This window comes from Pseudochaenichthys georgianus, chromosome 22, assembly GCF_902827115.2.
Source record: "Pseudochaenichthys georgianus chromosome 22, fPseGeo1.2, whole genome shotgun sequence".
Classification (NCBI taxonomy): Eukaryota; Metazoa; Chordata; class Actinopteri; order Perciformes; family Channichthyidae; genus Pseudochaenichthys; species Pseudochaenichthys georgianus.
The window spans coordinates 31,515-43,592 of record NC_047524.1 but is presented as its reverse complement, the minus strand read 5'-3'; the positions used below and the strand labels follow the sequence as shown (position 1 = coordinate 43,592).

Genomic DNA, 12,078 nt, shown 5'->3' with positions numbered 1-12,078 from the left:
CTACAGGCAGTGCTCTCATTCATAACATTATGGTTTACTATTTAAATAACCATAGCTTGCTCAATTTTCAAACGGTTTGGTTTTTTATAAACATCAAAGATGTAGTTATGATACTGCATACTTATAATCATGGACTTTCATATGAAAATAACATTAATCAGATAAAGCAATAGCTATACACACACACACACAAGGTATTTATATTAAATAGTTGCCGGTGTATATATTTCCATTTATTTTATTATATTGTTAATATTTAAAATAAATTATAAAATTAAAATACATTTATATTTTATATATAAAAATCGGTCTCATGTTACCACTCTGTACGCCAAGAGTTGTTAATTTAGCAATGCCTTAGCTTTAAGAACAGGGACACAACTAATGACAATAGCATATGTTGGTATATTATTTAGATATTCACACCTTTATCAGAAGAACCAAACCAACATAAAATGTGCTCACAGACAGGCCAGTTCTGTCTAATTTATCACAATTATTTTTGACATGAGATCTTCATATCATCCTAGTTTTGTATTTAGTTTCTAGATTTGTAAACAAATCCAGAACCTTTGAAATATGTTATTGAAAAAAGACCAAGAATAATATAAACTGTACCATGTGTCCTTTTGTGTCCTTCTGTAGTCCATTTGTGGTTTGTCTTGTCTCACCCCGGCTGATATATCACAAAATCCACTGTTTAAATTGTTCCCTATATTGCCCCTATGCAATATAGGGAACAACAATCAATCATCGTCCAGCCTTAGCTTTGGTATTCTTTCACAACCATGTTATGGGTTTATTAGACTGAGCAAACATAAACATATGTGGGGAACATAGTGCTGCGTCTCCTGTCCGGTCAAATTCCTCACTCCTGAAGTGCTCACCGTCCCTTCTTTGGGCGAGTTCCCACTGCCTCCTCCTCTCTTTGGTTTTGGGAAACCTTAAAAACGTGAGAAAGGTAGCCAGATATATAAATTATTGTCAACATGTTCCTCCCTTCTTTCCTTTAACATTAAGGGTAGGACAAAAATACACACCGAAATTATCATATTTTTGGTATGTATGCATGTATGTATAGCCTACTTTAAGAATAAGACAACCACACTAAGAGTAATAAAAAAGGTGTCCAATAGAAACATTAAATAATTGTGTAAAGAAATGGTAACAACATATTCTAAAGAGGCTGGGTCAACAATAATCTTGCAATACTATTATCTCACATAGCCCCACTGATCCTGTGTAGCAGGACTTGTAATGTACATACATCCACTAAGTAATTAACGATTATCCTAATTGTAGTCATAATATTGTCATATCTTACACGTGAAAGGTGATCCCACGGGTTCTTGTTTCCAGACTGCGGTGATTGGAGCATCCGTAGGCTGCACAAAAGTCCGGCATAGTCAGGTACTTCTGTAAACACAAAGCCAGCAAATTCCTGTATCATAATGCAAGATGTTTTTAACAAGCCAAACCACTTGGAAGAAATCATGTGTAACTTAAGTTGTGTTGAAAGAAAGAGCAGTTCTGCCTCTCTCACTGGTGTAAAGATGCTGGGTCAACTTTGTAATACTAGGTCTCACTCACAGCCTCTTGTTATTAGCCAGCTAATAAATACAACCACATACACAAAGAAAAGCTGCAATTTCAACATGTCCAAGCAGCCTGTATCATAGCCATGCTAATAATGTTTATAATAAACCAAACCGTTTGTAAATCAGTCAAGATTTCAGTGAGTTAAGAGTATTTTTGTGCAGATCACTCACCTTACAACAGCTACCATAACGCGAATCGGAGGCCCATTCCCAAACCGCCCCCTACACCCTACCCCTCCGTTTGCGCGTTCACGCGGAGGGTCCGCCATATTGAGGGCTGTTCCAAAGCAGCGAGTGTGGAGGGGGAGTGGGCTATCAAGCCCTCAAACAGCGAGTCTGCAGCGGTGCTGACTTGAGACCGGTCTCTACCTGACCGGAGTCACGCTGTGTGTGTCCGTCAGGAAACACGCTGTTCACAAGTAGTTCCAGCAAACATCCGCTGATAAACTGCGATGTTAGCGACCTCATGATGACCTCATATGTTTTTAACTTAGGATCAAACCTGTGTTTAGTCTAGAAAAAGGTAAATGTGTGCATTTTATTATAAAGTTGTGTATATTTACAGACCGTTGAAAAATCTAAGAAGCTTATAAACATCAAGTTTAAAACTAAAAGAGCTTTGAAACACAATGAAAGATGTTTGGAGTTTTATTTGAGTTATTCATTTAAACTTTTTGTCTAAGAGATGCTGATTTGAAACCGTTGTTACAAACAGTTACGGCACTTCCTGTTTGTGCCGGAGAGAGGGGAGGCCGTCCCAAAGCTTGCTGCTGTGTTTACTCCCTCCATCTGACAGGAGGAGCCTCGGTGAGCTGCGAGTGTGGCTACAGACGCAGTTCACTCCATCACGGCGGGGTAGGGTGGAGGGAGGGGTTTGGGATTGGGCCAGAGTAACTGTTGACTGTAGCAAGATGGCGGCCGGTCAGCTACGCTGGAAAATCTCTCATGAGCCATCTAGTGTTTATATATATCTATGGTGTAACCGGCAAGAGAGAAAGCCTTTGAGCTCCAGACTGTTTCAGAGCCTTGATAATCCATGATATGGAGTTTCATCACGGCAGCGTTTAGTTTAGACGGTAGCTGCCGGGTCCCGCATGAGCTCAGACCCCTCCTCTTTAAAGCTTTATCCCCAAATCAGCACTTTAGAAACAGGAAGTGAAACAGAGGGATATGAGGCGTGGCTAGAATGGATGATCTGTTTGGTATTTTTTGGGGTATTTTTGGTACTTGACTGCTTTTCTGTTTTGTTTCTGTTTCTTTTTGGCTTTGTTTTGTTTGTCTTCCCTCCCGCCCAAATGTAAAGCATCTTTGGGTTCAAGAAAAGCGCTATAGAAATAAAATGTATTATTATTATTTTGAGCAAAACACTTTATAGACATGTTTTTTATATATCTGAGACCTATGCTATTGCCTAGAAATAGAATGATAAACAATAAATAAGTATTTTCATTATATTTAATACACTTAAAAAACGTACTTACTTTAAGAACCATGACCAACTAGGAAAGAAAGATAGCAGTTCAGAAGGTAACACATGTTTGGCTACCTGTGTGTGTTACGGAGGGATATTGCAGTACAGGTTTATGCAGTGGCCATCGACACATTCCCTCCAGTTTAACATATCTTCTGTGTTCCTGCAGCACGAGAAGCTCAGAGTGAGAAACCGCCAGGACGAAGACATCCAGCTGCTGCTGCTTTTATTAAATGTATCACCTCTCTGCAGAAAGCCACATTAACATGAATCATTATTATGACATGGTGCCAGTTTCACATCTTTGTGTTCTTGTAAAACCAGAAACTCAGCCTTAAAAGGATCCTCTGTCTCCGATCAGATTCATTGACACTTGAATGGCAGAGACAGAGAGAGAACATTTCCACCACATTTAACATTTACAACTAAATTAAACTGTCGTGGGACATCAAGTTTCAACTAGCGATGTCCCGATCACCTTTTTTTGCTCCCGATCCGATTCCGATCATTTGATTTTGACAATCTGCCGATAACGATTTTTCCCGATCCGATCTTTATGCAATGCATTAAGAGAAAAAAAAGGTAACAGATAACGGCTGGTCATCCAACGCGATGAGTTCAGCTATCTTGGCTGTTATTGTTGGCCTTTTCTCTGTTCTGGGGCAGTTTCTCTTTCCTTTTAGAAGTCTCTGAAAGTCTCGCCTACAAAGCCCTTAATGGGCAGGCGCCATCTTACCTTAAATAACTCATTATACCCTGCTGTCCTACTAGGGCATTGCGTTCCAAGAATGCAGGGTTGTTGGTTGTTCCTAGACTCTCTGAAAGTACAATGGGAGCCAGAGCCTTTTCTTATCAAGCTCCACATTTGTGGAATCAGCTTCCAGTTTGTGTTCGGGCGGCAGACACCCTATCCGTTTTTAAGAGTGCGCTTAAGACCTTCCTTTTTGCTAAAGCTTATAGTTAGGGCTGATTAGATTCAGCCCCTAGTTTTGCTGATATAGGCTTAGTTTGTCGGGGGACATCTTACTTCTTCCTTCTCTCTGTCTGTACCTGTGTCCTCTCATGTTCCCATTAACCCAGCTTCCCCAAATGTCTTTCTTTTTGGTGTCTATATACGCCGGGATCCGGAGTCATGGAGGATCCTGCGGTCCTGTGTCCTGGATCGCGAGTCGTGGCTGTGGTCCTGGATAATCGGTCCTGGATGGATATCCTCGTGGATTCATCTTCCGATTATACACACATGCATTTCCAAACATCTGGACTACCTATGTTGCAAATGTATTATCTCTTCGATGTACACACGGGATCTATTGCACGTCTGTCCGTCCTGGGAGAGGGATCCCTCCTCTGCTGCTCTCCCTGAGGTTTCTCCCATGTTCCCCTTTAAACTGTGGGTTTTCTTCGGAAGTTTTTCCTTGTACGATGTGAGGGTCTAAGGACAGAGGGTCTAAGGACAGAGGGTCTAAGGACATAGGGTCTAAGGACAGAGGGTCTGAGGACAGAGGGTCTAAGGACAGAGGGTGTCGTATTGTCATACTGATATTCTGTACACACTGTGAAGACCACTGAGACAAGTGATATTGGGCGATATAAATAAACATTGATTGATTGATTGATTGAGAAGTTCAGTTATTTATTTTATTGTTATATTTTATTATACATGTTGCATCGATGGAGGATCCCACGTCAGGAGAATTTCATTGCCATTTCTACACTGCAGCTGCTGAGCGTATGATGATAACACCTCTGAATCTTAAATCTTTGAATGTAATATGTGTCTCGATTAATGTCAATTCATGCTCTGTGGATTGTGTTTTAAAAATATATATTATTAACCAGCACTTATTAATACTATTACTCAGTTGTATACCCCGTTTATCTAGGCCCTTTTTGTATCTTCTATGTGTCACACTGTGGGACGGCGGGAAACCGTATCTGTATGTAGAACACATGCAGACATTTTGACAATAAAGCTGACTTTGACTTTTGGACATGGCGGCAGATCATCAGAACCCACGGAGCAGAAAGAAGGGGGCCTTTTTTTCAAGAGGACAGAATCTGGGAACGCTTAATGATCCCAAACCCTGTCGCAATGCGGGGGAACCCTGAGACACAGGGCAACCCGATACGGTGACAAGACATTTCACTGAAGTGGACTTCTTCTCTTCTCTAATAACTGATCTGATAACTGATATAATAACTGTTCTAATAACTGATCTAATAACTGATATAATAACTGTTCTAATAACTGATATAATAACTGATCTAATATCTGATCTGATCTAATAACTGATCTAATAACTGATATAATAACTGTTCTAATAACTGTTCTAATAACTGATCTAATATCTGATCTGATCTAATAACTGATCTAATAACTGTTCTAATAACTGATCTAATAACTGATCTAATAACTGATCTAATCTAATAACTGATGTAATAACTGTTCTAATAACTGATCTAATAACTGATATAATAACTGATCTAATATCTGATCTAACAACTGTTCTAATAACTGATCTAATAACTGGTATAATAACTGTTCTAATAACTGATCTAATAACTGATATAATAACTGTTCTAATAACTGATATAATAACTGATCTAATATCTGATCTAACAACTGTTCTAATAACTGATCTAATAACTGGTATAATAACTGTTCTAATAACTGATCTAATAACTGATATAATAACTGTTCTAATAACTGATATAATAACTGATATAATAACTGATCTAATATCTGATCTAACAACTGTTCTAATAACTGATCTGATAACTGATCTAATAACTGTTCTAATAACTGATATAATAACTGATCTAATATCTGATCTAACAACTGTTCTAATAACTGATCTAATAACTGATCTAATATCTGATCTAACAACTGTTCTAATAACTGATCTAATAACTGGTATAATAACTGTTCTAATAACTGATCTAATAACTGTTCTAATAACTGGTCTATTAACTGTTCTAATAACTGATCTAATAACTGATATAATAACTGTTCTAATAACTGATATAATAACTGATCTAATATCTGATCTAACAACTGTTCTAATAACTGATCTAATAACTGGTATAATAACTGTTCTAATAACTGATCTAATAACTGATATAATAACTGTTCTAATAACTGATATAATAACTGATATAATAACTGATCTAATATCTGATCTAACAACTGTTCTAATAACTGATCTGATAACTGATCTAATAACTGTTCTAATAACTGATATAATAACTGATCTAATATCTGATCTAACAACTGTTCTAATAACTGATCTAATAACTGATCTAATATCTGATCTAACAACTGTTCTAATAACTGATCTAATAACTGGTATAATAACTGTTCTAATAACTGATCTAATAACTGATATAATAACTGTTCTAATAACTGATATAATAACTGATCTAATATCTGATCTAACAACTGTTCTAATAACTGATCTAATAACTGGTATAATAACTGTTCTAATAACTGATCTAATAACTGATATAATAACTGTTCTAATAACTGATATAATAACTGATATAATAACTGATCTAATATCTGATCTAACAACTGTTCTAATAACTGATCTGATAACTGATCTAATAACTGTTCTAATAACTGATATAATAACTGATCTAATATCTGATCTAACAACTGTTCTAATAACTGATCTAATAACTGATCTAATATCTGATCTAACAACTGTTCTAATAACTGATCTAATAACTGGTATAATAACTGTTCTAATAACTGATCTAATAACTGTTCTAATAACTGGTCTATTAACTGATCTAATAACTGATATAAAAACTGATCTGATCTAATAAATGATCTAATAACGGATCTAATAACAGATCTGATAACTGATCTAATAACGGATCAAATAACTGATCTAATAACTGATCTAATAACGGATCTAATAACGGATCTGATAACGGATCTGATAACGGATCTAATAACTGATCTAATAACGGATCTAATAACAGATCTAATAACTGATATAATAACGGATCTAATAACGGATCTAATAACTGATCTAATAACTGATCTAATAACTGATCTGATAACGGATCTGATAACTGATCTAATAACTGAACTAATAACTGATCTAATGACTGATATAATGCCTCCACAGCCACCTCCTCTTCCTCCACAGCCGCCTCCTCTTCCTCCACAGCCACCTCCTCCACAGCCGCCTCCTCCTCTTCCTCCACAGCCACCTCCACAGCCGCCTCCTCTTCCTCCACAGCCGCCTCCTCTTCCTCCACAGCCGCCTCCTCTTCCTCCACAGCCGCCTCCTCTTCCTCCACAGCCACCTCCACAGCCACCTCCTCTTCCTCCACAGCCACCTCCTCTTCTTCCACAGCCACCTCCTCTTCTTCCACAGCCTCCTCCTTCCTCACCGGTCCCCCTTTAGGGAAGTAGACTGTGTGCACGCGGATGTTCGGGCGGCGGTTGAAGAAGGCTTTGAACCTATTCAACCGCGGAGGACTGATTTTCGTTGTTGAGACCAGAACAGAGCTATGTTCCAACTCCACCTCCACAGCCGCCTCCTCTTCCTCCACAGCCACCTCCACAGCCGCCTCCTCTTCTTCCACAGCCACCTCCTCTTCCTCCACAGCCACCTCCTCTTCTTCCACAGCCTCCTCCTTCCTCACCGGTCCCCCTTTAGGGAAGTAGACTGTGTGCACGCGGATGTTCGGGCGGCGGTTGAAGAAGGCTTTGAACCTATTCAACCGCGGAGGACTGATTTTCGTTGTTGAGACCAGAACAGAGCTATGTTCCAACTCATCCTCCCCCTCCTCCTCATCAGTCCCCTCCTCCTCATCCTCCCCCTCCTCTTCCTCCTCCACCCCAAATCGTAGCTTCAGCGTCCGGTTCTCCTCTTGCAGGCGGGCGATCTCCAGATCATTCTCCTCTCTCTCATCATGGAGCTTTCTGTTGATCCTCAACAAACTGACGATCTCCACATCCTTGTAGTCAGAAAACGGTCCCTCCAGTTCTCTCAGATCCTGGTTCTCCTTTCTCAAGATGTCCATCTCTGCTTCGTGCTTCATATGCGTCTTGAGGAGATTTCCATATGTCAGGTTCAGGTTCTCCAATTGCTCCTTCAAGGCGTCCCGCTCAATCTCCATATCAACCGTTACTTCCTCACAAGGTTCTTCAGGTTCTGTGAGATCCTGGTTCTCCTCGAGCAAAGCGTCCATCTCTCCCTCCTTTACTTCCTCACGAGGTTCTTCAGGTTCTGTGAGATCCTGGTTCTCCTCTAGCAAAGCATCCATCTCTCCCTCCTTTACTTCCTCACGAGGTTCTTCAGGTTCTGTGAGATCCTGGTTCTCCTCGAGCAAAGCGTCCATCTCTCCCTCCTTTACTTCCTCACGAGGTTCTTCAGGTTCTGTGAGATCCTGGTTCTCCTCGAGCAAAGCGTCCATCTCTCCCTCCTTTACTTCCTCACGAGGTTCTTCAGGTTCTGTGAGATCCTGGTTCTCCTCGAGCAAAGCGTCCATCTCTCCCTCCTTTACTTCCTCACGAGGTTCTTCAGGTTCTGTGAGATCCTGGTTCTCCTCGAGCAAAGCGTCCATCTCTCCCTCCTTTACTTCCTCACGAGGTTCTTCAGGTTCTGTGAGATCCTGGTTCTCCTCGAGCAAAGCGTCCATCTCTCCCTCCTTTACTTCCTCACAAGGTTCTTCAGGTTCTGTGAGATCCTGGTTCTCCTCGAGCAAAGCGTCCATCTCTCCCTCCTTTACTTCCTCACGAGGTTCTTCAGGTTCTGTGAGATCCTGGTTCTCCTCGAGCAAAGCGTCCATCTCTCCCTCCTTTACTTCCTCACGAGGTTCTTCAGGTTCTGTGAGATCCTGGTTCTCCTCGAGCAAAGCGTCCATCTCTCTTTTGGTCTTAAGGCACCACTTGAGGAGCGTTAAATGTTTCCTGTTCATCTCCTCATTGGTTAAGACTCTCTTCTCCTCCTTCAGGACTTCCTTTTCCGTCTGAGAGGCCTGCTCCTGCATCTTCTCCTAAGGTTTGAATTGACTGAGTGTTGTTCACCCGTGAAGATGACCTGCCCAAACTGTACGTGCAAGTATCCTAATGTTCGCTGACCACAAACCTGTTTCTGTGTTTCTGCTGCTCGAGCTGTGACGACCTGTCTCTCAGAGGTACCTGCAGGCACTCGCAGCCTCAGAGACCAAAGCCAGCTGTGAGGTCACGATGAGGTCATCCGGTTCCATCTCAGAGACCAAGGCCAGCTGTGAGGTCACGATGAGGTCATCCGGTTCCATCTCAGAGACCAAGGCCAGCTGTGAGGTCATCCGTCTGAAGGTTCCATTCCAGATAAGGAGTGATTGACAGCAGCTGACCGTGCTGTTGCCTGGCAACGCAGTTCTGTTCAAATCATATTAAGAAATGTAAACATCAATGAATAAATACTTTATTGATCCCAAACACACAGGAAGTTAAAGTACTGAGCCAGGCCCGGTTCTACGGGGGTGCTTAGGCATGCATTGCACCCTCAGTTTAAAGTAGAGACACTACATACTGATATACACCGGAACATCAGCAGGAGAGGACTCTTTAAAGTAGAGACACTACATACTGATATACACCTGGACATCAGCAGGAGAGGACTCTTTAAAGTAGAGACACTACATACTGATATACACCTGAACATCAGCAGGAGAGGACTCTTTAAAGTAGAGACACTACATACTGATATACACCTGAACATCAGCAGGAGAGGACTCTTTAAAGTAGAGACACTACATACTGATATACACCTGAACACCAGCAGGAGAGGACTCTTTAAAGTAGAGACACTACATACTGATATACACCTGAACATCAGCAGGAGAGGACTCTTTAAAGTAGAGACACTACATACTGATATACACCTGAACATCAGCAGGAGAGGACTCTTTAAAGTAGAGACACTACATACCAGAGATGTTCACAAGTCTTTGGTCACGAGTCCAAGTCAAGTCTCAAGTCTCTAAAAGATAAAAGTCTCATGTCTCTTCTGGTTGTAATAAGCCTTCTATCGTCTGCTGCTATCCGTCTGTTAAGAATACTGCAGCTCTATCTAAGAAATTCAAAGCATTTACTGTGTTATTATCGCTCCTATATCTATTAGCATACAGTATCAGCACTGATTAGTTGTTTGTTATATGAAAACCGTATTGTTTAATTACACTGGGTCTCTAATGACATCCTTTAAGTCTACTATAAATAAACATATTCCTCTATCCTCTCACTCAAAGCCAGTGTCATGGTAACCTGATAAACCTGTAACATTAACGCTACGTGGTCAACAATAAACCTATAAACCGACAGATGTATTTATGTATGTAACTATGTATTTTTCTACGTTTAACGTTAGCCAGTAGACGGTGGCAGCGGAACGTAATGATTAACGTTACCGACCTTTGTTATGTCATGTCAAGAGTTGGATGTCAACGCCACTCAACTCAAACAAGTGCGACAAGCAATTCACTCATCTTTTCAAATACTCAGTTACAAAGCTAGCAGCAAGCTAAGTTAGCATCACAAAGACAAAGCTAGCAGCAAGCTAAGTTAGCATCACAAAGACAAAGCTAGCAGCAAGCTAAGTTAGCATCACAAAGACAAAGCTAGCAGCAAGCTAAGTTAGCATCACAAAGACAAAGCTAGCAGCAAGCTAAGTTAGCATCACAAAGACAAAGCTAGCAGCAAGCTAAGTTAGCATCACAAAGACAAAGCTAGCAGCAAGCTAAGTTAGCATCACAAAGACAAAGCTAGCAGCAAGCTAAGTTAGCATCACAAAGACAAAGCTAGCAGCAAGCTAAGTTAGCATCACAGCTGATGCTGAGCTAAACATGTTTGCTAACCGTCCAATGCGTTAATGTGACTGACCTCTCCGGGTGAGTTTTCAAGTGCCTGATGAAATTCGACGTTGTTGCGCCAGCATCCTTGATTTTGATATTGCAGACTTTGCAGTGTGCGCTCCTTTTGTTGGTGCCGCCGGCGTTTTGTTCGAAGTGTTTGTAGTTGAACCTAATTACAAGCGGTACAGCCGCAGGTGTGCCGCCGGTCGCCATGGTGTTACGGAGCGTCCACACTACAGCTTCAAAGAAAGCTTGGAGCTGGGCGTGTCTGGAGTTTGGGGATTTTATTCAAGCAACACGACCAACAACCAATCACATGAATGTCCCGCCCCCGACATACAAAGCAAAAAACAATATATATATATATATATATAAACTCCCCAAACAGGAGAAAACCTACCAGTTTCCCCCACTGCCTCTCCTCCTCCCTCCATGCTGGTTCCTCCGGTTTGTATCCCGGGAGGTGAAGAGGGTCTGGTCATACACAACCGGGTGGTTGCTACGGCGATAGTTAGTTTCTCCTCCAACTTCTTTTGAAATATAGAAATGAACGGCGGGATATCTCTCCCAGCTTAGACGCGGTTTGATTGGCTACGGCTTCAGCTGTCAGATTTTCAGAAACGGGATTTGATTGGCTGGCGCTGGCTACTCCGGGGTCAGAAGTTGAACATTGTTCAACTTCTGACGCCGGAGACGGACCGCTCTGCTACCCACAATTCAGTTCGGCGAAAAAGCGAGGCAACGTGACGTCACCCCATTGAAAGTGAATGGGCAGATTGGAGCTGTCGACGCTGTCGTGTGGACGGGCCGTAACACAGAGAAGAACTCCCCAAAACGCCTCGTTGGTGAAACGTCATCATCCATTTGATTCTTCCGGGTACATCAGGACGTCATGTCGTACCCGGAACAAAATGGACCAATCCGGAAGAGCTATGGCCACACCCAGCCGCACCCTTTTCCAGCCTAACATGTTGGAAGCTTTGGTTCAGCTCACAATCGATCCAGCCATGCCAAAGCCAAGGACCTGTTTCCTGAATTGTGAGGGGAAGTCTGAGCTGTTTCTGCTACCGACGGAAGAACCACGACGACGTTATGTTTAACACTGTTCCTTCAGAGGTTCGACGATCGCCACTGTGTCACAGACGAAAGCTT

The 12,078-nt window shown here is 41.5% G+C and overlaps 1 protein-coding gene and 1 long non-coding RNA gene across 3 annotated transcripts; both read right to left on the bottom strand.

Annotated features, from left to right (window-relative positions):
• Positions 1-792: 792 nt before the first annotated feature.
• LOC139436056 (uncharacterized) lies at positions 793-4,102 on the bottom strand. 2 transcript variants are annotated; one of them, XR_011645264.1, is made up of 3 exons: positions 3,145-4,102; positions 1,325-1,416; positions 793-943 (listed from the first exon to the last, which is right to left on the bottom strand). It is a non-coding gene; the product is annotated as an uncharacterized lncRNA (long non-coding RNA). The 2 variants fall into 2 exon arrangements; XR_011645265.1 differs by lacking the exon at positions 3,145-4,102 and adding an exon at positions 1,770-1,971.
• Positions 4,103-4,968: 866 nt separating this feature from the next.
• Positions 4,969-9,078, bottom strand: LOC117467572 (chemotaxis regulatory protein ChePep-like). Its single transcript, XM_071201656.1, has 2 exons — positions 7,198-9,078; positions 4,969-5,004 (listed from the first exon to the last, which is right to left on the bottom strand). The coding sequence occupies exons 1-2, from the start codon at positions 9,076-9,078 to the stop codon at positions 4,969-4,971; spliced, it is 1,917 nt and encodes a 638-aa protein (XP_071057757.1).
• Between the last annotated feature and the right edge of the window lie 3,000 nt (positions 9,079-12,078).

Excerpts from the sequence above, each read along its gene's own strand:
- LOC117467572 (XM_071201656.1), bottom strand. The coding sequence starts at position 9,078 with ATGCAGGAGCAGGCCTCTCAGACGGAAAAGGAAGTCCTGAAGGAGGAG. Across the intron at positions 5,005-7,197 it reads AAGAGGAGGTGGCTGTGGAG|ATACGGTTTCCCGCCGTCCC; the intron begins GCATTATATCAG and ends TTCTACATACAG.